At 41.1% G+C, this 25463-nt stretch overlaps 1 protein-coding gene across 7 annotated transcripts in view; it reads left to right on the plus strand.

The window, feature by feature from the left end:
- Nucleotides 1-6480: 6480 nt before the first annotated feature.
- FARS2 (phenylalanyl-tRNA synthetase 2, mitochondrial) overlaps nt 6481-25463 on the plus strand; it is a 282840-nt gene continuing 263857 nt past the window's right edge. For 3 of the 7 annotated variants that reach the window (XM_042463950.1, XM_042463948.1, XM_042463954.1), the window contains exons 1-2: nt 6481-6606; nt 13022-13120. Coding sequence is in view for 4 of the 7 variants with exons in the window: in XM_042463948.1 (XP_042319882.1) it covers nt 13097-13120 (24 nt within the window). In the remaining 3 variants the exon portion in view is untranslated. Of the gene's footprint in view, nt 6607-9506; nt 9616-13021; nt 13121-25463 lie in introns of those variants that run through there. The other 4 variants (XM_042463949.1, XM_042463952.1, XM_042463955.1 and 1 more) reach the window with 4 other exon arrangements.

Consider the following 25463-nt stretch of genomic DNA (forward strand, 5'->3'; position numbering starts at 1 on the left):
AGGATGTATATTTACACAGTCCAGAGTGCACTATAAAGATCTTTCTATCTGGTCATACATCCATCTTATAAAAATCTAGGCCAGTTTAACCAATATGTTACCCTCATACTAAGGAGCACTCTGTTTGGGTGTCACACACATATGGATACACACACACACACACACAACACACACACACACGAAACAAATTGAAAGTTGAGGATTAAGAAAGCATTACTGAAAATATTTTAACAAGGGAACTCTACCATTATGCTAAAAGACAGATTTCCAACAACATATATTTTAAACATCCAGGAACCATCAAATAACTTTTTAAAAATCAAAAGGGTGTACATGTAACATGGTGTGGGGGAAGTGTGGCATGTGGCCCCAAAGCCATTTTTGGAAATCTCAGGGGTTCCAATGCCCCCTCCCCCAAATTTGGGTTGTGTCTGTCAATTTTTGTTTCCCTTAAAATGGCTGACAGAGTGCCCAAGCCTCTTGTGAGCGATAAGGGCTATTGTCCTCCATTTTACTATTTTCATACTTTCAGGTCGGAATGGGGCTTAGTTCCAAACAGGAAATGACTGTTAGGTTACTTACTGTTTGGCAATAAGGTCGCCTGGACATGAAAAGATCAGGAGGGTGCCAAAAGTGCAATATAATTGTCAGCAGAGCCTGTGGAGAGACATTATTGGTTTGTTTTGGGGGGGGGGTGTAATGAATTTTCCTGGCACTACATTTTGATGGTATAATCCCTAGAATCCCATAAGGGGTGGGAGCTAACCCAAACCCTGAAGCGCACTCCATGGAAGAATCCCAATTTCTCTCTCCTAGTACTTCCAGATGTTGGATGAAAACTCCCCATCATCCTAAATTAGCACTGAAAACAACAACAACCCAGAACAAAATAAGGTCGCATCCAGGCTTTGTCTTTCTCAGTACAGACTAAGGGTGGGCAATTGTGCCAGGCTGGGAGATCTTGGAGGGTGTGGTCTGTCTCCCCCCCCCCCCCCGATGGATCCACCTCCATAAACCAAAAAAGACCTGGGAGACATATTCACCATGTTTTGGGGCCTCCGGGTCATTTTAGCCCAAGCAGGTGTGTTTTTTAACAGCCAGACGTGACTGGAGAGACCTTTTGGGGGGTCTAAATTAGCCCAGCTCCCCCTCCCAACATGGCAGAAGTGCCTCTTGCCCTTTAGTCAAGAAAAGTGCTTCTCAATTATTTTCTGTCATGCCCCCCCTAGGAAAGAAAAACATTTCGAACCCCCTCGCGACTGTAATAGATATCATTGTCATAGAATTGTTATAAGCTACACCTCGCATAACACACCTTTACGGAGCCTCACGCCCCCCCTGGGGGGCCCACCCCCGCCCCACTATTTGAGAAGTACTGGTCTAGAGGGAACATCATATAACTGAAATAACTTTTAGGGGGAAGTTTTTAGAGAAAATGCTTTCTTAAAAAATCCTAGGGCACCTCCAAAGTGGGAGAAAAACCCCTCCATACCCTCTAGAGAGGCCGTGGGGGTTGCATGTAGTCCACTGGCACCACTTTCCCCACCCCAACATCGATTAAGTTAAATCAATGACAAACAAACCTCTTACTGATTTCACTGGGTCTCTAAATTATGAAAACGTCTGGCTTTATCTTATAGAAAACTGCACAAATCTATCTTTATTATCAAGAACACAAGAGACACAGAGCCAATTTCCAATCCTGGAATTTTTTTTAGACTGCAAACTTCATATTTCAGTGGAACATATAGATAATGGAAATGGTTTTGTACCTGAAGCCTACCCTACTCATTAAACGTAAAAGCCTTTTATGAAAAAATTGAGTCTAACTCTGCTAAAATAAGCCCTAACTCAGTCTACTGAGGGTTCAGTGCCTGTATGTGGAAGAAATACTCAAAGGACACTTGCAAGATGCTGAGGGAGCAAGACTGGTTTGGTGTATGAGAGCTTTACACAGACCTCCCATTTCTTCTAATGGTTCCTAGGCTTACCTATGTGGATACTTATGATGGATAGAAGTCACAAATAACCAATAAACATTTCAAAATCCCCTAGACACAGATATTACTTCACAGTAGACCAGATCACTTCACTGAGGATTAAGAGCAGCAAAAGAAAATCATTTTCTAATCTCAGTCATAACTGTTCTTTATCTCTGTAAGAAGCCCTCATACTCATTTTTGACTTCAACCTCTTGCTCTCCTTTTCAATTTGCACTTCAAGTGTTTTAACTTCCATTTTGGAACACTCTTCACTCACCACCTGCTGCATCCAAGCACCAAAACCAAGGAAGACGGAAAAAAGCAATTGAAAACTTGAAGGGAGCAAAATAACCTCTGCAACCAAATAGTAAATACTTTCATTAAGTTGCATAAAGTCCAGCTCAGAAGAAGTCTGCCATTGCTCTGTAGCTATAATGGCAATAACTGCGTTATTCATGTTTCTGATTGAAATTTGTGCTCTTCTTAGACCATTCACAGCGCTACATCAAATCCTTTCAATTTACAGGTTAAACATGAATGTATGGGCGGCCCAGTAAAATGCCTCTCTAAACTGAATGTGCTGGAAGATTCACTGCTGGTAACAATACACATTAGCCTATGAGAGATCAAATTCACTGGCATGTTGAAATTTCCAACTGTCAAAAACAAAGTCACTTCCACTCTGGCTGTGAAAACAATGGAAGACAACACCAAATGTCAAAATGTTTGAAGATTTCTGGGTCAAACGCTTTGTCTCCACACTCACATTCTAAAAAGTAGAGCTTTTTCTGGCTTAAACCATTCATGTGCATCCAGTAAGGCTGTACTTTTCAAAGCTATTAAAAGGGGCACATGACATGCTCCAAAAGGGTGCATTTATATTTCATGTTTACTGGATTTAATTGAGGAGTAGGCAACCTATGGTTTTCCAATGTCTGCTGGACTCATCTCCTACCATCCCTAACCAGCAGCTATGCTGGGAAGCAGGAGTTGCAGAACAACATCTGGAAGGTCACAACTTCCTGCTGCACTTCTGGTGACTGTCTGCTTTGTTTATTATTGTGGCACTTTGTTTATTATTGTGATACAGTTATGGTTTTTCTTTTATGCCTTCTTAAACTTCGAAAAGAAAGAGAATTCCTCAAATGGAGAAAAAAACCCTTTGGTTTAAAGCAAACAGCTACATTTGAAAATCAAAGAAACTTGGATTACAGACCACATAAAACAAGGGCACATTGATGGACCTTTCTATATCTTAACTGCTGCTTCCGGTAACAGAAGTGGTAAACAGAAGTTTTCCATTACCACTTCAGTTTAAAGCTTGAATTAAAGTTTTGGGCTGTACCTTGAAAAGCAGAGAAATTTAGACCACATATATCTCTTTCATTCTAAAACTGGGCACCTTCAGAGTTCCTTGGATGAACAATACTTATTTATTTCCCAGAGTTGGTGTAATTACAAGCTGGATAGCACAATATGCAGCACATATTTCATTACCCTTGCTCTTGAAAAGCTTTCATTACCCAAAACTTTCTTTTCAAGAGATGATCCGGATGAGAAGGGAAATTATTTGCCACCAGAAGGAAGCAGAATAGACCATTGGAGGGAAACTTTAGTAAAGATGTTTTAATGGTGTGTATAACTATTCTACCAATCTATTATCTGGAGTTGCTGCCACTATCAAAACCTGTGTTTCACTTGAGCTGTTTAGTACTACCAGTGACATGCTATGTAAAGGGTAGGATTGCTAGTGCTTACTTCAGGTGGAAGTTAACCTCAAAGAAAGGTCGTTGAAAGTGTCCATGTTTTGTGGAATACAGCTCAAAGAATAATTTCTTGATATAAACTGAGGCTTTTTGTTTAGCATGGAGAATTTCTAAGGACTTCATCCTATTTGCTGGGTGCCAAACAGAGAAGATCCATGGAATCAGTTGGGTGTGTTGTATGCCTTTAAGTCATTCCCAACTTATGGCTGCCCTATGGCAAACCTATCCTGGTGTTTTCTTGGCAAGATATCTTCAGAGGTTTGCCATTGCCTTCTCCTAAGGCTGAGAGCATGTGACTTGCCCAAGCTCACTGAACCAACTGCTGAATGATAAATGAACATCCCTCCCCCAAAGACATATGCAGGGACATTGCTGGACAAGGTTTTAGCTAAGCAAGTGCCTTGTTTGTTAATGGAATTTTACAGGGGATCCAGATATCATCACTTTTGACATTCAGGAAGATAAGAAAGGCTACCTACATATGGCCTTATTCTTGGTATTGCCATCACTCTGGAAATACTCCAGAACTCATGGCTAGCCCAAGGTATTTTGTTGCCTAAGGTACAGAATAAGATAGTGCCCTGCTCTGTTTCCAACAGAAAGCCAATATAGGCGAAGAGACATCAGCACACCAGAGATCAGCAGGCCAGTTTATGGACTACAGAGCCATATACATGTCACTTTGCTGCTCTCTCTGAGCTAACATCTGACATAAGTGCCAGCTTTTGCAACACTTAAGTGTGTTAAGAGGTAACTTAAGTGTGTTAAAAGAGTTGTGCTAATAGACATCTCTATTAAGTGTTTTTTAATCTCAGAGATATACCCCCCTCCAGGCTTCATGATTTTTTTGTCCTGCATTTCCACAGTGTAAGGTTTTGTGTTTTTTTTAACACAGTCCAGCATAGTCTTCAAACTTGCAATCCTAAACAGATTAGGTAAACAAGAATAAAGCCTACCATACAAAGTAAATTGCATATCACAGGAAAGTAAGATTGCTGTGGTTTTCAAGCAGTTATGCACAGAGTGGTTTGAGTGTTGGACTATGACTCTGGGAGATCAGGGTTTGATTCCCTGCTCAGCCATGAAACCCAGTGTTGGTGTCCTCAGGGGAAGGCAATGGCAAACCCCCTCTGAAGAAACATGCCAAGAAAAGATAGGCTTGCCTTAGGCTCCCCATACATCACGACTTGAAGGCACACAGCAATCCCAGTGCACTAGGCAGAAATACAAAAACAAAACAGAATTACCCTTGTTGTTTTCAAGGGGTTATGTGTGGATTTTACCTTCTGCAGCACAGCCAAAGTGGCGTAGTGGGTTGAGTGTTGAACTACAACTATGGAGACCTGGGTCCAATTCCCAGTTGGAACATAAATACTCTCTCAGCCTCAGAAGATGACAATGGCAAACCCTCTCTGAAGAAACTTGCCAAGGAAAGCCCATGATAGTGTTGCCTTAGGGCAGCGTTTCTCAAATAGTGGGGCGGGCCCCCCAGGGGGGGCGCAAGGCTCCGTAAAGGGGGGCGCGAAGCTCTGTTATGCAGAGGTGTACTTATAACAATTTTATAGACAAATGATACTATTTACAGTCGTGAGGGGGGCGCGAAATGTTTTCTTCTTCCTAGGGGGGGCATGACAGAAAATAATTGAGAAGCACTGCCTTAGGGTCACCACCAAATGTCAAAAATGACTTGGAGGCACACAACAAGAATAACAACAAGCATAATCCCGGTGCACTGTGCAGAAATACAAAAACAAAACAACACGAATGCTGCTTTTTTTCAAACTAGACTGAAATACTAAAGCTACCTCAAGGGCCAAATGTTTCAGGTTTAATAACTATGGGTTATTAATCCTGGGATGTTACACCGGAGGATTTGCCATGATGGTGTGCATTTTGCTTGGCCGATAAAGGTCTCACAGTTTGGTGGGCTTTAGTTTGGATTGGCTAAATGGTCAATGCAGCTACCCTTGGATATAAACCCAACAATAAAGGTATATATATCCCTGTCTGGTAGATTTGGGATGTTATTGTACCTCTTCTCTTACCTAATAACCAAACTGGATTATTTCTGCAGTGTGCTTTGGTCCTATGACTCTGGAAACTAGGGTTCGAATCCCGGCTTGGCCATGGTAGCCTACTGAGTGATGCTGGGCAAGTCACACTCTCTCAGCCTCAGCAGGGGAAGGCAATGGCAAACCACCTCTGAACAAACCTTGTCAAGAAAGCCCTATGATAGGTTCATCTTAGGGTAGCCATATGTCAGAAATGGCTTGAAGGCACACAACAACAGTAATGGCAAATCCATTCTTTCAGTTAGTCAGTCACAAAGGTGCTACAAGATCTCTCTGCATACTGATTCTTCAGATTAACATGGCTATATCTCTGGAAGGTATATCCCTGTTGGGTGGATCTGGGATGTTATTGTACCTCTTCTTATTGTAAGTGCAAAAGGCAGAGGCAGCCTAGTGGTTGGAGTGTTGGGCTCTGGGTTCAAATGGGGCAGCAGTAGTCACACTCTCTCAGCCTCAGCAGGGGAAGGCAATGGCAAACCAAATCTGGCCAAATCAGGGAAACCTGGCCATGAGTCCGAAGCGACTAATGGGACTGAGGCAGACAGCAGCCAAGGAGGGCCATGGAGGCCGGGCCCTTCCCTACCTGTAGCCGTAGGCGGCGAAGCCCTGGCTCTCCTTCAAGAGGGCGCGATAGAGCCTCAGCACCTGCGCCCGCCTGGCCTGCGACGCCATCTTGCAAACACGCCGCTCCAGGCAACGGAGAGAGAGAGAGAGGCCTCCTCCCGGAAGGGGCTGCTGCTGCTGGGCTGGGCCTCGGGAGGCGCGCACGGAGGAGAGCAAGGGAAGGTGAGTCCCGGCAGGGAGGGAGGGAGGGAGGCAGGAGCCGGGTACGGAATGGGAACCTCAGGAGAGGGGCTGAGAGTGTGTACAGGCAGTGATCCCCCTCCCTTTTGGGACTACAGCTCCCAGAAGCCCTCAGCCATCTCGGCCAATAGTGGGGGATTCTGGGAGATGGAGTCCAAAAGCGCACCTTTGAGGCTGACTGGAAGAAAGGAATTGGCAGCATGAGCTTTCCTAGGCTTCGGCCTCTTTCCTCTTCAGTCAAAAGCGTCTGAGGAAGGAGGCTGAAGTCTCTGAAAGCTCATGCTGCCAATTTATTTCAGTCTGTCACAAAGGGGCTACACAGGTGTCCCCAAACTGTGCCCTTTAAGAGGGGTTTTTGGGACTACAGCTCCCAGAAGCCCTCAGCCATGTTGGCCAATAGCCGGGGATTCTGGGAGACGAAGTCCAAAATTAAAGAACACAGTTTGGGGACCACTGCCTAAGCACCTTTGAGACTGATTAAAAGAAAGGAAGTTTTCCTAGGCTTCAGAAAAGCGTCTGAGGAAGGAGACTGAAGCCTCTGAATGCTCCTGCTGCCAAGTTCTTTCTTTCAGTTGCTCTAAGTGGTTTAAGGTATTTTGGACTTCAGTTCCCAGAAGCCCTCAGCCATGTTGGCCAATAATCTGGGATTCTGGGAGCTGAAGTCCAAAAGCCCTTAAAGAGCACAACCACCGGTGTAGATTACTGTCTACATTTTTATACTTCCACTGCCCTGGCTGCCTCCTATTGTATTTTGGGGTTTGTAGTTCAGTGAAGCCTAAGAGTTCTCTGGATGAGGATTCTCAATGCACCTCTTAAACTACAAGTCCCAGAATGCAACAGGAGGCAGCACTCTAAATAGATCACCACATTACACTCTTATACTGTAGTGCTGCTATTCTACTTTGACTGTTCTGACTGCCTCATGTTGCATTTTGGGGTTTGTAGTTCAGTGAGGCCTAAGGACCCTCTGGCTGAGGATTCTAAGTGCCTTCCTTTAAACTGCAAGTCCCAGAATGCAACAGGAGGCAGACAGAGCTGTTGAAGTGAATTAGCAACATTTTTATAGTGGGATAATGTTCTGTGACTCCTCCCAAATGACACCCAAAGGATTTTCATGGCCTAGAGGGAGTCGAACCCTCTAAGGTCCAAAACACACTGCAGAAATAATCCAGTTTGAGTTTGCTTTAACTGCCCTGGCTCAGTGCTAGGCAATCCTGGGAATTGTAGTTTATTTGTGGCAACAGAGCTCTCTGACAGAGAAGGCTAAATATCTCACAAAACTACAGTTCCCAAGTTTCCCTAACATTGAACCAAGGCAGTTAAAGCGATCCCAAACTGGATTATTTTTGCACCTAGGATGCATCTACACCAGGGTGACCAGATGTCCTCACTGCCAAGGAGGACAAGGCACCGCAAAATGGAGGGCATTCCATAATCAAAGTTAAAAGCACTCCTGTGTGAATAAAGTCATGCTTTTTAGTCAGGCTCAAAGTAGAGAACGTTTTGGAATTCCTCCTGACCTGAACAGAAGGGTGGAATGTAGGACATGTCCTGGAAAAAAGGAGGACCTCTGGACAACCTGATTTGCACTGTGGAAAATAATGCAGTTTTGACACCACTTTAACTGCCATGGCTCCATCCTGCAGAATCCTGGGGATTTGTAGTTTTGTGAGGCACTAGCACTCTTTGGTGGAGAAAGCTAAAGACCTTATAAAAGTACAGATTCCATAGGATGGAGCTACAGCACCTAATGTAGTGTCAAATTGCATTATTTCTACAGTGTAGATGTACCCTTAGCTTAAGACACTCCGGAGCATTATAGAGCATCTATATTGGTTTGCTAGCTGTGAGGCCGTGGAGTTCATCTAAATGTAATGTTCCTTTTTAGACCACAGCTCCCAGAATTCCCAAGCTGCTTGGAGCACCTCACTGGGGAGTTCTGGGAGCTGTAGTGAAAAAAAGGAACTTTTCCAAGTTACATCTAGATTACACATGCACTGTCTAGTTTTATGGCTTTGTTTGTTGTGTGTCTTCAAGTCGTTTGTGACTTACTGTGACCCTAAAACTAAGAATGAAAGGAGACAAAGGTCCAAAAGATACTGCAGAAATAATCCAGTTTGAGACCCCTTTAACTGCCATGGATCTTACCTAGTTCCTTTATAGTCTTCACAAATCTTAGCCTTTTCCCGATTTCTTGGCTATAGTCTCTTTTTTGATGAATGACTGAGCCAAGGTATAGAAAATCTTTATTTTGATGTCTTCATTGCCCACTTTAAAGTTATGTAAATAATCGGTGATCATTATTTGTGTCTAATTAAAATTCAGCTTTTGTTTTTTTGTTCCTTAACTTTCATCAGCAGTCATTTCAGGTCTTTGTTTTTTCTGCGACTAGTACAAATATCATTTGCATATCTTAAATTGTTGGTTGTCTTTCCCTCAGTTTTAACACCTTCTTCCTCTGAGTCTAGCTTTCTGAATGATGTTTTTCACATAAGTTGACAGATAAGGAGCTAATACACCCTTGTCTGACTTTGCCAGCTGGAAACCATTCTGTTTCTCCATCCTCTGTCCTTACAGTGGCCTTTTGTCTTGAGAAGAGGTTATGCAATTAGACAATTAAATGTTTTGGTACATCCATTTCTGTTTTGCTTTGTTCCCTACTTCTTCTTTAAAGTTGCCTATGAATGTCAGCATGCCCTGTTTGAGTGTGTGGTCAGTTTTGTTTTTTTAATTTCTTCCTCTTCAACTTCTGTAGTCGGAGCATAAATTTAGATTATTGTTGCATTGATGGGCTGTCTCTGAAATGTTATTGCATTATATCCCATGACTGCTTTTATACATCTCTCTGTGCTATTAATACTACTACCCATTTTTCTTTTAGATTTTCATTTTCTGAGTAATTATCTGATGGAAAATGTCAATTCCTGTTGACATTTTTCTCTCGCACCAAGTATGGCAATGTTGATGCAATTTGGAAGATTTTTGCAAAATGTAAGCCCATGAAGTCTGGATAGTAAAGAAACAAGCATGTTTGTGTAGAGTACAAAGCTGGAATATTAAGAGTGTAGGCATAGGCTGGTACCAGGTATGAAGTCGACCTAACTAAAAACAAAGTGTTAAAGCAGAATAACCAGAGAGAAGGCAAGCAAATGGCATATAATGTACCAGTAAAAATATATTGTAGTTGGTATGTAAGCATTACTTATGGCTGATGACAGGCAGTGACTACTGTAGTTAGATTCACAGGGCATTGGCTACTGATAAAGGGCCAGTAAGATCTCTTCTCTGGTTGGTGGGAAAGGTAATTGCCTGTATTACTGAAAACCAGTGAAGATCTGTCTCTAATTGGGCAGATAGAGGCTAAAGATGCTATAAAAGCCATTCTTGCGAGACAAAAATGACTGTTATGCTGGTAATGCTGTTCCTGGCTGTTAAATCCCAGACAGTGCTTATACGAGAGAAGAAGAGAGAATCTTTGCCTTCAAATAATCTATAATAATTATGAAGTTCTTATGTGAATAGATAATGCCTGTAGTAGAGTGGTCCCTTGCTATGCTTTGGGGTTTGGTTCCAGGATCCAACTCTACACAGTCTACCTTCCTTTTCCACACATTTTTCACCCATGGATTAAGTCGTCCATGGTTTGAAAATATTCCTCCCCACAAAAAATCCCAAAAGCAAACCTTGATTTTGCCATTTTATGTAAGAAACACTATTTTACTATGCTATTATATAGAATGGGCCTTGAGCATCCATGGATTTTGTTATCTACTGGGGTCCTGGAATGAAACCCCTATGGATACCAAGGGTCTATTGTAATTGTAATGCGTGCTGCATATTATTGCAATGCCTATGAAAGAGTATTCATTGGATGCTGCTATGCATAGCAATACCTATTTGTTTTTAGTAGTAATACACATGCATTTTATTTTTAATTAATTATTTTAAAAATTAATAGTAGAATGTCGATATTATTTCTGTAACTTTTTATTTAAGTAGTTTTTTACAGCAAATTCAGTACATGTTTAAAAAGCACAAAGATAATTCATACAAGATTTAAGCCGATATATGCAAATAGCATTATTTCTGTTATCTTGGAGCTCCAAGCAAAAATTATTATGTTGGGTTGGCTAACTAGAGCGCACCTGGCATGACACTCGACTCTTATCTGACAGAACTCATCAGAGAAAATTTCTTCATTCCTATAGAGAGGCGATACATGCAATGCAGATATCTTTCTCCTCTGCACATATCGTGTCTGCGGAGTCCCGTCCAGCAGAGCTATTTAGAGTGGTGAGGGAACTGACACAGGTTCCACCTGTCCAGAACCCTTTACTTAACCCGACAATGACATGCTGTGAAGTTTTTAACAACTACTTCACAAATAAAATCTCTCAGATAAGAGGCGACCTGGATGCCGAGATTACAACAGAATCGATTTACGACGTGTCCAATAAACCTGTTATTGAGATTAAACTGGATCGATTTCAGTTTATGAGTACCGATGACATGGACGAGATGCTTGGAAATGTGAAGAAGACGACATGTCCCCTTGATCCCTTCCCATCATGGCTGACCGTCCAGGGGTGTGTGTGTGATACCTTGATGGCATTTCTTGGAAGTGTCATCAATGCATCCCTTAGGGAAGGTTGTGTTCCACCTTGTTTAAAGGAGGCGATCATTAGACCACTCGTGAAAAAAACCTTCCCTGGACCCCCTGGATATGAAGAATTATAGGCCTGTATCCCATCTGCCATTTTTGAGCAAGGTGATCGAGAGGGCTGTCGCCTTTCAACTCCAAGTTACCTTAGATGAAACCGACTATCTAGATCCATTTCAAGCCAGCTTCAGGACGGGATATGGGGTGGAGACTGCCATAGTTGCTCTGGGTGACGACCTTTGTGTAGGCATTGACAGAGGAAGCGTGACCCGGTTGGTGTTTCTAGACCTCTCAGCAGCCTTCGATACAGTAGACCATGACATCATCTTGAAATGTCTGGGAGAGTTAGGAATCAGTGGCACTGAACTACAGTGTTTTCGGTCCTTCCTCTCGAGTAGATTCCAGAGGGTGATGCTCAGGGACAGTCGCTCCTTGAAAACAGAGCTTAAATGTGGTGTCCCTCAAGGCGTCATACTATCCCCAATGCTATTCAATATACTGTATATAAGAAGCTGCTGGGAAAAATAATTTGCAGACATGGGGCAGGGTGTTATCAGTATGCTGATGACACTCAAATATACTTCTCCATGTCCCAGTTAGCAGCTAAGATGACAGATGGCATTTCTCTCCTCAATCAGTATCTTGAGGCGGTAATGAACTGGATGAAGAAAAACAAACTCAAGCTGAATCCAGACAAAACAGAGGTACTTGCAGTAGGGGCCCCCAAACCAGGTATAGGGTTGCTAGATGCTGGATGGGGCCACGCTCTCCACAAAGGACTGTGTTTGCAGTCTGGGGGTGCTTCTAGATCCATCACTTCACATGATGAAGCAAGTGAATGTGATGGTCAGAAGCCCCTGTTATCAGCTCTGCCTGATACGGCAGCTGTACCCTTTCCTGGAAGTAAAGGACTTAGAAACTGTAGTACATGCTCTGGTAACTTCATGACTTGATTTCTGTAATGTGCTCTACATGGGGCTACCCTTGTGCCTAGTCCGGAAACTTCAACTAGTGCAAAATATGGCAGCCAGGCTGGTCACCGTTAAACTAGGAGTGACCAAATAACATCCATTCTAAAATCTCTTCACTGGCTGCCTATTAGTTTCCGGGCACAGTACAAAGTGTTGGTTATAACCTTTAAAGCCCTACATGGCTTGGGTCCAACCTATTTGAGGGATCGCCTGCTCCCATATAATCTGCCCAGCACCCTCAGGTCCTCTGGGAGAAATCTATTGCAGCCTTTAAAAACCAGACTAACTGCTACCTCCCAGAGGGCCTTCTCTGCAATTGCTCCCAAACTATGGAACAGCCTGCCTGGGGACAGTTTTTTAACTCCGGGTAAATATATGTGTTCTCAGTTAAAATTCTGTGGCATAAATCAGTACAGATATAGACTTCTGTATTGTGCCTATCTTGTTCTGGGAGCATTTAGTATAGATAAGCTTTAGAGTGGAATACCATTCATTTGTATGTGTCTTTTGGCATTGGGAGCATCTTATTTTATATGCTAGTTTTCCCATGAGAGCTGGATTGTACACATTTATCTTCCATGGAGATTAAGATGGTGTTGTGTCATGTTTTCATTAGTAGCATGTTCTGTGGCTCTTGGCATATAGCTAGTGAAGCCTTTATGTGGGCATATTTTTCCTATGTGCTAGACTTTGTAACATTATTTCTGGAGAAAGTCCCAAATTAAAACATGTTATATCTTAACGTTTTTCTTTTATTTCCAATCAGAATGACTGAATCTTGGGTCAGTGAGCACCAGGTTCTGCAGTTCTACCCTTTATATTATAACTTGATGTTCAGTGCATGCTGATGCGTATTTACTTAGAGGTAAGTCCCTTGGAATTCAGTGGGGTTGTTGTTGGAATGGAAACATATTGGATTACAAAAGAGGAGACCTTCTTGAAAAGCAAATGGACTTTAAATTTCTTGGACCTTGCCCAATTGCCAAAAGGCCAGAGGAGGAGGAGCCAGCCTGCTAAAGATATCCTCCCCATACCATCTTAACTAAGGATAAAAACAACAAAATGCAGTCATCTTACTAACACCTCTAAATTTTCTCCTGTTTGGTATGTAACATCTTGCCTGATGAAAAAGCCAGTGGAGCTTCGAAAGCTTGCAACAAGTATATTGTGCATTTCAGTTGGCCAATAAGGGTATTACTGTTTGGTGCAATTTTGTTTGACTTTACTAAATGGCCAGCACAACTACCCTTGCATATTTTTATAGTGTGAAGCAAACCTCTGTTTCTGTTTGTATCTTGTTCTGCATGAAGAAAAATGGTTGGGTCTTTTCCTCTCCTTTTTTGAAACTTTGGGATAAATGAACAGTTTGAATAGGATGTAAAAACATAGCCATCTGGTATACTTAATAATAGTCTAAAACTGTAGTCGCAGACTAATGAATTTGAACATAATACCTGCAGAGATCATGGAACTGTGTGGATGGAAGCAGCTGTTGCATTCCCCAGGGCATGTTTGTAATATTGTCATATGTTGCTTGAATTATTTTTTGCTATGCAGCCTTTTAGTTTTATGACATAGCACTAAGCTCTTAGAGAGAGAAAGTGTAAGCATGTGTTCCTCTGATACTCAGTTGCTGACAGTGATATTTTTTCATGTGATCTTAAGTGATCATTGACATCCATGGTAACATAATTATTTCCATTTAATTTTCTCCTCCTCATTTCTAGCACAGAAATGAATGCTTATGCTGTTTTTGTTTTGCTTGAATTTTGTGTAACTAGTTCAGAACGCTTTAGAAAAATATGTTGGAATACAAGGATTTGCTTTTGTGTGAGCCATTGGTGTTCCTCATTAGCTGCAGTAGTGCTCTGCTGGGATTTGGTGCTAAGAACAGCTCCATAGTAGGGCAAGTATCTTTTTCTCTGGGAGAAGTTTGCTTCAGGATTCAGGACTTGGGAAGAAGAATTCATTTGGCTGCTCATAAGGGTACACCACTGGATCTTGACCAGTATCTTATTAAACCTAAACATATTATATGGCTGTAATACCATAAAGTGAGAGAGCCAGTGTGGTGTGGTGGTTTAAATGCTTGGACTATGACTTTGGGGACCAAGATTCAATTCCCCACTTGGCCGTGAAACCCACTGGGTGATCTTGGGCAGGTCTCAACCACAGGGGGAGGCAGTGGCAAACCTGTGAACAAATCCTGCCAAGAAAAACCTATGACAGGGTCATCATAAGTTGGGAATGACTTGAAGGCACACAACAACAACCACAACCACCACCACCACCACAACAATAGTTCATGGGACTAATTGGGGTGGTGACAGCAGTGCCTATAGAAACATTTTTCTCTCTCTTTTGTAAACCACTTTGATTCTCTACCTGGGAAAAACGTGGAGTATAAATAAAGGGATGTCTGTCTGGAACTGGCTCCATGCTACTGTAGCTGAACTCCAGAATTTCCCAGACTAGATCTTCCAATTTTGTTGTAAATAGCAGCAACATATACTGATGCTTCTGCATAGTTTATTAATTTAATCCTGTTGCAGGGGTATGGTGAAAGGAGAGAAGTGCAGCATGTCTTCTTTGTAACTCTGCTCTACTACATTTACTTACATCTGGGGGTGTTTTTTGTCTGACAGATGTTTTGGACTACAGCTCCAACAATCTATTATCTTTGGACATGCTGGGTGGAACTGCTGAGACTTTTGAGTTTCCCTAACTTACAGCCTCTTGCCATTGATATCATTAGTTGCTATCATTTCTCTGCAGTAAATTTATTGCAAGATGTTCTGTTCTTGCATGACATTTATTGCAAGCTGTTAATTTTCCAGTTGTGACTTCTATCCTATTTGTTTTGTATTCTAACTCTCCTGCCCTATGTCAATATTGTGTTGAATAATATTTGATAATGTAGAATGGATTTCTGTAAAAATTTGTTGTGTTGTGTTACGCTCTTTCCTTTTATTAAAAACAAGCCTTAAATGGTTTGAAGGGGGAATAAAAAAAAGGAAAAAAGAAAAGATCCAGTGTGGATTAGATATTACATTTTAGAAGACATATTTGTCTGGAATATTATATTTAATGCTGAGATGTCAAAATCAGATGCGTTCTTTGCAAAATAACAAATGACTGAAACTAGCAATCTTTGTTAGTCAATAAATCATCTTTTCATAATAACAAAAAGAAGTATTTCAGTTTCCCTCTCATTAATTTCTCTGTAGGTGGTGCTTTGACATAACTGTTGGAAGCACAACTGATACACCAATGAAGCCTGGAATGAAGTTTGGTCTCAGTTTTTCAGAACTCTCGTTTTCTTGCTCTTTGCCCTTCTCCTGGGGTCTCAATTTTCTGCTTTTCCTGAAACCATTTCCAATTTTATTTTTGAAAGACAAGAATGTTACTTCTCTCACTTTTACTTAGACAGATGAGTATGTTATATGGAGATGTTACTCAGTTTTGTCTCTACGGACAGTTCTATGTAGTACACAGAGCCTATGGGAAACAATTACTTTCTGGACTACAACACCCAGAATTCACCTGCTGATGTTCTGGCAGGGGACTTATGGAAATTGTAGTCTGAAAGGGTAACATTTGATAGGGGGCCAGTTCTCAAAAGTCACTTTGTGCTCTACTTTGCCTGAGTTATACACAAAAGACCTTAACTGCTGTTCATTTTATTGGATATAAGGAGGTGAGAAGGAGGGGTGAACAGTTAAATAAAAGACTAGTTCTAGTTCATCTTTATTATGGTCATAGACCAGTACAGGTAAAAAGGGGATATAGAATAAAAGATGGTAGTTCCATAGTTTATAGAGAATATAAGGAGCACTTCATTGTAGGCATGTACATAATAAAGATATAAAAAGAGCCCTGTTGAACAAGACCAAAGAACCTAGCTAGGCTAGTACTCATGTATACATTGCAAACATTTTGACAAAAAGATCCACCTAAAAAATCTGGGTTGACTTATACATGGTTCAGTGTTGGAATAGAGTGCCCAAAGAATGTGGTGCATCTGCCATTCTGGGCGCTTGAGGTGGAGTGGGGTGGCAGCAGCTTTTTTAAATAGGAGCCTACTATAGAAGCCTTGTGAGGCTTGGCAATCTTTTTGCCGAGAGGCTTCAACAGTAAGCCCCTATTAAAAATGGCCACTGCAGTCTCTCTGCACAGAGGCTTAAACAGCAAGTCCCTATTAAAAATGGCTGCCATCACTCCACTCCCCCTGAAGTGCCCAAACTGGCACACAGCACATTCTTCAGACTCACCCACATTGCTGCTGAATGCCACTCGCACTGACAAAGAAGATAAGGGAGAAGGGGAAGGTTGCCTTTTTTTCTCTGGTTTCAGCAAGGGAGGAATAAGGAGGTGGGAGTGCTGCTTCCACGTCAGGAGGGGCTTTTCACCTCTGCTTCTTGTCACTGCCTTCATGCTGGGTCCCTAAGAGAGGCAGGATGTTTTCCTTGTTCTTCTTCCTCCCCTCCTACTTTTTTCCAAGCCTCATTCTCATTCTTTTTCATCATTTATATTTCTTTCCTTAACTGCATTTGTATAAATGTAAGCGATTTAAGATCAGCAATGCCATTTGACCTGGTATCAAGTGACCCCTCAAATAAACAGACCGACTCCTTCTCTTTAGCTCTTCCTAAGTATGTTCCCTTGGTGCGTTTTTAAAAGTAGGGGGAAAAGATTTGTTTGTTCCATACACGTAAGTTTTACCCTCAACTTATCCACGACCCATTGCAAAATCCATAGTCTGGGCACCCAAACCTGCCCTGGACCTATACATAAGGTCAACTTATACACGGGTGGATATGCACTAGTGGCCAACTAGTTGCTTCAGGGAAAGCACACAGACAACGGCGCTCTTAATGCCTGGCAACTGTCCCTACCCAAGGGTCAGCCAAAAACATTTTTTAATTTGCCTGAAGGAGAGAACAAAGTGGCACCCATTCCCATTCTGAGTTGAGAAGCTAACTGGATTGGCACTTTGAACTTACTTTGGCAACAGGACAAACTCCTGCTATGGCTAGTTTAGGAGGTGCAGGAAAGGCCATGTGGAGCTCACAGTTCTGTCCTCCAATAAAAGGATGATAAGGTGGGTGAAGAAGCTGCCACTTCCATCCACCCAAATTTTGCTGCCTGAGGCAGTTGCCACACTCAGCCTAAATGCAGCTCTGGCTCTGCCCTACAGAGATTCAATATCCTCTAGAAATAGTGTTGCTCATTTTAGGCTTTGTCTGTGTGTTTAGTTACATATTATGTTTTTATTCCTATATTATATCTTTATGTGTGTTGTTTTTCTTCAAGTCTTTTTCAACTTATAGCCACTCTAAGATGAACCCATCACAAAGCTTTGTTGGCAAATTTCTTCAGAAGGGGTTTGCCATTGGCTTCTTCTGAGGATGATAGAGTGTGACTTGCTCAAGGTCATCCAGTGGGTTTTCATGACCAAGCTGAAATTAAAACCACTACACCATACTGACTGGTTCTCTACATCATCATCATCATCATCATCAATTACGTTTTTCATATGTTTTCCATGCTGTTAAAAAAACAAAAGCAAAACTTAAGATGGCCACTCTTATTTTTAAGAAGCCACATCATGGAGGCTGAGTCTAATCAAGAATGTGCTCCTGATCTGGACTGGGGACTTCTCAACTACCTCAAAGTAAAACCAGGCAACTGAATCACTTTTTAAAATGCATGAGTATCATTTCTTCTTCCGCAGTATTTTTATAGCAGAGGCTTTTAAACTTCTTTTCTACCCTGGAGTTGAACACTTCACCCTAGCTTGTACTATGCTTTATGAATGTGAGGTTTTAAACATTGTTGATGCTGCAGCAAAAAAGAAATAACATCTACCCTGGCATGACTTGTACACCCAAGTGCTTTTCACAGTAGTCCTTTATTTCTATGAAAACAGCATTTCACTCCCCTCCTCTCCTATAATTGCATAAATTGCTGTTGGAAAGTAGAGCTTGTCAGTGTCCTTAGGGCAGGTGAGAGGGATGGAAGGTACTTTCTCCACATAGATAAATCTGTGACAGTGCTATTCATATAGGACTTCAGAGCACATAAAGTTGCCCTGAGTCAAGCAGTTTTCCTATCACTGCATCAGTTCTTGGAAATTTTGGCTTAGTATAAATGAGGTTGCTTTCTGGTGCATTCTCCCTGTTTACTCTTGCTGCAAGAGGGAGCAGCTAAGCAAACCTATAGCCTTCTATCCAAGGTTTATTTGTTAAGATGTCTAAACCTGGTGCCCAACAGGGCAGATAAATGACCCATTTTTATTTTTTATTATTTTATTTTATTTATTTGGCTTGCCTGAGGAGGGACAAGGCAGAGACCTGGGCATTGTGATAAACAAACTGTGAATGGAAGATAATTGATCTGAAGCAATGCCACCTCACTCACTCTGATCATGCATGCCACATGTAATAGGGCTGTTGTTGCTCTTGTTGATGTGTGCCTTCTGGTTATTTCTGATTTATGGTGACCCTAAGGTGACCGTATCATGGACCTTTCTTTGGCAAGTTTCTTCAGAGGGAGTTTGCCATTCCATCCTCTGAGGCTGAGAGAGTGTGACTTGACCAAGAGGGTTAATGGGGCACAAAATGTTGTGCTTGTACATATGTAGTGCTGGGCAGGGAAAGAAGACAATTTGTGCCTTAACAGATCAAGCATTTATTTGTCCAGATATTTTATTTTTTTACCTAATACTTTCAGATATATTGTTTAGGGAATATAAATATTTGCTTGGCTTGTAAAAAGGGATGCTGAACTTTCTGGGTCTTTGGTAGCTGAAAAAATATTGGACCAAGTTTTTCTCTTTGAAGCTGTATGATGATCTTATTAATATACTGTACCAAGGTCTACCCCTTCTTTACATGTGCAAGATGGCATATGACTCTTCTCTGTTTGATTTCCTATTGTCGGGTATTGCTTTCCATAACAAATAATGAGACAATGTGCAGATCTCTGAATTAGGGTTGCAAACATCATTCAAGTACCTTGTGGCACCTAATTTTATATTTTATTTAGTGCATAATCAAGTGGAAAGTGTATTTTTGAATTTAAATTTTAAAGAGGAAGAAAGAGGGGAACAGAGAGGAGAGACAGTCTTGTGGCGCCTTAAGTATTAATAAGTTTTATTTAAAATAAGCTGTTAATAGACTGTAGAATCATATAGGGTAGGATGGGACCAGAAAGGCTATCCATTGCAACCCCCTGCAATGCAGGAATACTCAGGAAACTCCACCACACACTGAGGCAGCATGCCACAAGACCTCTATGATTCTATGACCTTAGGTTTTTTTCCCCTACTGCAGGAAGCTAACACAGGTATGCCACAAGAAACATTGTATACTTTAGGAAAAATATTATTTCCTGATAAAAAGCTTCTATACATTTTCAAAGGAAGTACAGTCGTCCCTCCCTTTTCATGGCTTTGGGGTCAGCAACCTCACTTTTTGCAGGCGGTGAGCAAGGAGGGAACAAAATGGCATGCACGTCCAAGGTGTGTGGCCATTGAAATACATGGGGCCTCAATATTGGTGAGTTTTCAGCTTCATGTGGGGGGCGGTGACTGCATAAACAGTATCAAAGAGAATATCTAATGTGTGATGTGTGTCTTTTTCTAATTCTACAGAGCAAAGCTGTTAAGAGTAACTATGAATTATGAATCCTGAGTACAGTACTTGAAAGACAGTGTTGGTGTGAGAAAAAAAAATTGCAAGCAGCATAAACCACTTTCCTTTTTGAATAACATCCAAAATGAACTTTTTTTAATGAACTTTGGCCTAAATCCATTTCCTATTTCCAACCACAGTAAACCCATTGAAGGAATATGATTTACAAAATTTTGACTAACCATGCAGTAATTTATTGAGCGCTTCTATTCCATTTGGGACTTGCAGTTGGATTTACGTACACCTCTGAGCTCTGATACGTGACTGTTAGCAAGGGATGGGGAAACATTTTTGTCCAAAGCGCTGTCCCAGTGTAATGGGTTTCAGGTATGCAAACCACCACTCATTCTATACATAGCTACTCAGAAGGTATATAAAGTTGAGATACTTTCTTACTTAAAAGAAAAGGTATATAAGTTAATTGCTTTTAAATCCTTTTTTATCTCCATTCACTGTTTAGAAAGATAGATAGCCTTTCTTCAGTCCTGAGCAGGGAAACACCAATCAGTAAATGGAGATAAATGCAGTGTTGTGGGAGACAGTGGCTGCACAATAGGTTCATGTACAAGAGAGGGGTCCCTTAGGGCTAGAAGCTCCCCATCCCTGGTCTATAGTTGAGTGCCAATGCTCCAGCACTGCTTGTTTACCAGAGAGTTTCTGTAAGGGAACGTATTTTTCTTTACAGAAATTATTGTTGGGTGCCTTCAAGTCTTATAATAACCTTAGGCCTAAGGCTAGAGAGCCAGAGTAATGGTTTGAGTGTTGGATGATGACCCTAGAAATCGGGATTCAATTCCCTGCTTGCCAAGAAAACCCTATGATAGGTTCGCCTTAGGGTTACCGTCAAAAATGACTTGGAGGCATACAATAGCAAAGGCCTAAGGCTATCACGGGATCTTCTGGGTCTGTGTGACTCACAGTGGATTTCCATGATGGTGTGGGGAATTGAACCCTGGTCTCCAGAATCACTAACACTCAAACCACGACACCACACTGGCACAAGCAAAATCGTATCTAGGGTCGCATCTGGTTTGTTTATCATCTTAGAACAACTGTCCACCAAAAACATGCGTGATAAGTGCTCCCGTTTTAAAATATCTCCTGGAAGCCTTTGCAAAAACAAAACAAAACCCTTCTACCCATTCAGAAGTGTGACAGCTTTTGTGTGTGTGTGTGTGTGTGTGTGTGTGTGTGTGTGTATAATCCAGTTCAGCCAAGAAATATACAAAAGCTATTGGAAATTAGCACACAATACAGAAGCTGCTCTACCTCTTGTCTGATTCTTGATAGGCGTACTTCCTTCATATATCAGCAAATGATATCCCATATTGACAAAAACAAAAAACCAGTTATGGGTGTTTGTGTATTTCTAATGAGGGTCAGTTGGCGGTGTTAAAAATTTGATGGTTCATGGGGACACGAGAGAGGACCTTCTCGATGGCTGCCCCCAGACTCAGAAACTCAAAGTCCCAGGGAGGTGAGAATGGCCCCCTCCTTGTTGTCCTTCAGATACGCTTTTAAAACAGACAGTTTTTTTAAAAATGGGCTAGGGAGTGCTATAAACAACTGTTTTTATGAGCTTTTGTCTTTTAAAATATATTGTGTGATTTGTTTTAATACTATAATAGTTTAATTCTATTTTAATGTTCACGTTTTGTATGTTTTTAATTTATTGTTCTTTTAAATTATGAGCTGCTTTGAGTCCCAATTTTGGGGGGAAGTGGGATATAAATAAATATAACAAACAAACAAACAAACAAATAAATCCAATTGGCTTTTTGAATCAGGATTAGAATTTGGGCCTGAATCAAATCAGGCAGTCTTTAAATTATACCATGGATAAATTGAAGTCTGAACAGAATCTTGTGATTCATGTTTATCTTTACTCTCCGTTGTATGGATTGGAATATTTCTCAAGTAAGCCAGCTCAAATGTTCAGTTTTCAAACCTTTGTGAGAAAAACCAACAACAGGGAAAACCTATTACCAAAATGTTAGGTTAGAAAGAGGAATGAAGCTTGTGAAAGAACATCTCTGTAGACTGGGGTTAAACCTAACAAGATGCCCCTGGTGTTCAAACGTATATTCCACCCCTTCCATGCTTACGTTGTTCTAAAAAGTATGTGAATGGCAATATTGGATAGTCATGGAGCTAGATTTGCCCCCCTTGGACCCACTGCAAGTTGCATTAGCTCTTCCAAAACAAAACCAGAAGTCTATTGCCAATTTTGTAAATCTTCGTGTGTGTGTGTGTGTGTGTGTGTGTGTGTGTGTTGCAAAATGACATGTGGGGTGTCTTAAAGCAAGAGTGATGCTCCTGGAATTTTCTGGAGTGGAAATAGTCATTTTTTGGTCATTTTTTTCAGAGTGTGTGGGGAGTATAGGCATTAAAAAAAAAGTTGAAGAAGCAGCCTGTGAGGCCTGGAGTTGCAGGTTCATATCCTTATTGTTTAAAAGTTTGGTGTGTGCGCGCACACATGCACATTATGTAATAGGAACCAACTAATTAATGCCATTTAAATTGGAAATTTGCTAATGAAACATAGCAATTAAATTTATTTTTGAACAAAAATGATGGGATTTAGTTGATATCCTAAATTAAGTTGTTAAATTAAGTTATTTATTAATTAAATGAGCAACAGTGCCAAGAGCAACAATTTTTTACATTACATAGTTGGTTCTTTACTGAAAACAATATTTGCAAAATTCTTTCCTTCTTTTTGTTAGCAGTTCAGTTTTGGGGAATTGCATTAACTGACAACACTCTAGTCATGTACCCAAGAGTACTGCTAATGAGATGTACTGAGTTAAGGAGCTTTTGAGGTTTGGAGTCTCAGTAACTGATCGTCTCCACTACTTTTTAAACAACAATAATAAAGGATCTGTATTACTGTAAACAGGCTTTTCTTATACCTATAAAAACTGTAAGACTTCATAAACTCGTAGAAATGCTTGGAAAGACCTGAGGTTTTTAAACATATAATCTAATTAGATTTAAAAAAATTTTTTAATTGATTGAATTAATTCTTCCCCACTGTCTGGGTATCTTCATTTTTATTTGCTATATGGAAATTGAATGCTGCCAACTGTCTCCTGGGAGAGCATTCATCAGGGATTGTTAGATTAAAATGAAACAAACAAACCCAACAACCCAAACCTGCCCGACTATCTCATAAATCTTTTCCTTCTCCTGACTTTTATGTGTATTTTGTCCAGCACTTAGGATGTCCATTGCCTGTTAGTTGTTCTTACAGTGGTGATAGTGGAAAGAAATAGACAAGTGATCTTTCTGCACGATCCATCCCTCCCCCCTTCTATATCTATCGCTGGAGTTGAAGCAAATTGCTTTCTAAGCCCACATGGGGCCAGCACTGCTATGCTGCTAAGACATATCTGAGAATTTCCTTCCCATCTGGAAAGGCCTAGTGTGATTTTCTGTTCTTCTGTGGCTCCTCTCTTTCTTTCTCTCTCTCCTGCTCATTGCGTTCATTTGATCTTAGCTATCTTATCCTTGCTTTCCATTTCCAAATCTATTATAAATAAGTTAAGAGCCAGGCCTAGGAATTTGATTCTGAAACATACCACAGTCTGCAGTTCCTTTAATGTTCCTATAAGAAAAAGCGTGAAGCAAGGCCTACATTTTATCCTTTTGCTTATATCTGAAGGGAATCCAAAGTGTATTGTTATTGTGTTAGACAATGTCTTGAGGTGTAAATCAGCTCTTTGTAATTAATTTTTAAAAGATTTTTTGTGGAAGTGCTTATTTTAAGATTTCATAGAGTTTGCATCACACTTCTTTTGTCTCCCACTTATCTGTCACACATCCTCTGGGTTAATGAAAATGGGGAAAATTTAAGGAAAGCAATAGAGTGGACCTTATACATAGCAGCAATAGCAGTAAGATTTACATTTCTATACTGCTTTATCAGTGAATTCAGCACTCTGCGTTTTACAGTCTGTAAGCCAATTGTTCCCAACTGGGTACTCATTTTACCGACGTATGAAAGGATGGAAGGCTGAGTTCTGGGATCAAACTTACCACCTTCTGGTTGCAGTACCAACTTTTAACCACTGTTTCACCAGGGCACAAGGATCTGAATATCCATGGCAAGTCCCAGTGGTGAATTGCCCTCCAGTCCTCAACATGTGTACAAATGTTCACCAGCTGACAGAATGTTGTTCTTTTGTATTTCTGCCCTCCATGGGAGCAGCCACATGTGTAGCCAAGAGCAGAAAGCATTCCGAGTATGATAAGGTTGCATTGTTGGATTATATGTCAATACTCTCCCATGCTGGTTGGGCCTTATAATCCCCCTTCTCCAAATCTGTGACAAGAGGTTGAATGTGTCAACTGACCTTTCACAAGAGAGCCCCTCCAGATGTTTTGGGCCTCAATGTTTACCAACCTGCACTATCATGGTTATGGTCAGGGATAATGGGAGCTGTAGTCCAAAACAAGTCAAGGACAAGGCTGGTGTAAATCATAGCATGATTATGCTTGGATTTAAAAAGATCACAAGTTCAGAAGTCAACCTTTGTGCGCAGTGATCCAGCAATGGGCCACTCAGTGGCCTTTCTTGTTAAAGCAGTTGGAGGATTAGCTACCTATTAATGTTTCCAGCTAGAGCTGCAATGTCACAATTCAGGAACAATGTCCACCTTTAAAAGGCAAAGCAGTGAAAGAAACAACAACAGCTTCAGAGGCTAGCCTGCTGTTCTTTGTCAAGGGATTGGCAGTGTTTTTGTCTCCAGGGGAAGGAAGCTTTCCAAAAACATGGCAAGGTTGTGGAACCAATATGGTCTCTACAGTCTCAGGACAGTTGTCAGTGATGGCAAGTGTGTAGTGGCTACGAAGTATAGAAGTGACTAAACCTCCAAGCCACTGGCAAAAAAAGTCTTGGAGTCTGTGGTAACTTCACAAAAACCCATAGGCCACGTACAAGATCTTTGCTGGAGGCCATAAGCTTTGAATCCTTGTGCTCTCCACCATTTGCAGTGTTTGGTAACACTATACACCATTTCAGATGTCGCAGACAGACTGTAAGAACTGTTTGTGCTCATATTGTGTTTATTTTGGAAGATACTGTCTGCTTCAGAAGTAACATATGTTCTGTGCTATATGGCAGTTGCTATGGCAACTTTAAAAACATAACTTTTGAAATAAATGGCTGCCAACATTAACATGTACATGTGAAGGTGTGAAAGAAATGTGATTCTCCTCTTCCACCCTGCCCCGTAAATTATCTGTGATGTTCAATTTTGTTTAGTCTGGTAAGGAGGGGCACATATAAAGGAAAGGTATCCTTTCAGACTGCAGACTAGTAGCCTCATTATGCAAATGGTGAGAGAGAGGACTGAAAATGGGAAGAGAATTTAGATATCATTCAGATCTTACAACGGTCCAGCATGTCACTTTTTACTTGAAATGAGAGCCAGCGTAGTGTAGTGGTTTGAGCATTGGATGAGGATACTGGGGACCAGGGATGAAATCCTGGCTTGGCCATGGAAACCCCCT

This window comes from Sceloporus undulatus, chromosome 4 (assembly GCF_019175285.1).
Source record: "Sceloporus undulatus isolate JIND9_A2432 ecotype Alabama chromosome 4, SceUnd_v1.1, whole genome shotgun sequence".
NCBI classification, from domain to species: Eukaryota; Metazoa; Chordata; class Lepidosauria; order Squamata; family Phrynosomatidae; genus Sceloporus; species Sceloporus undulatus.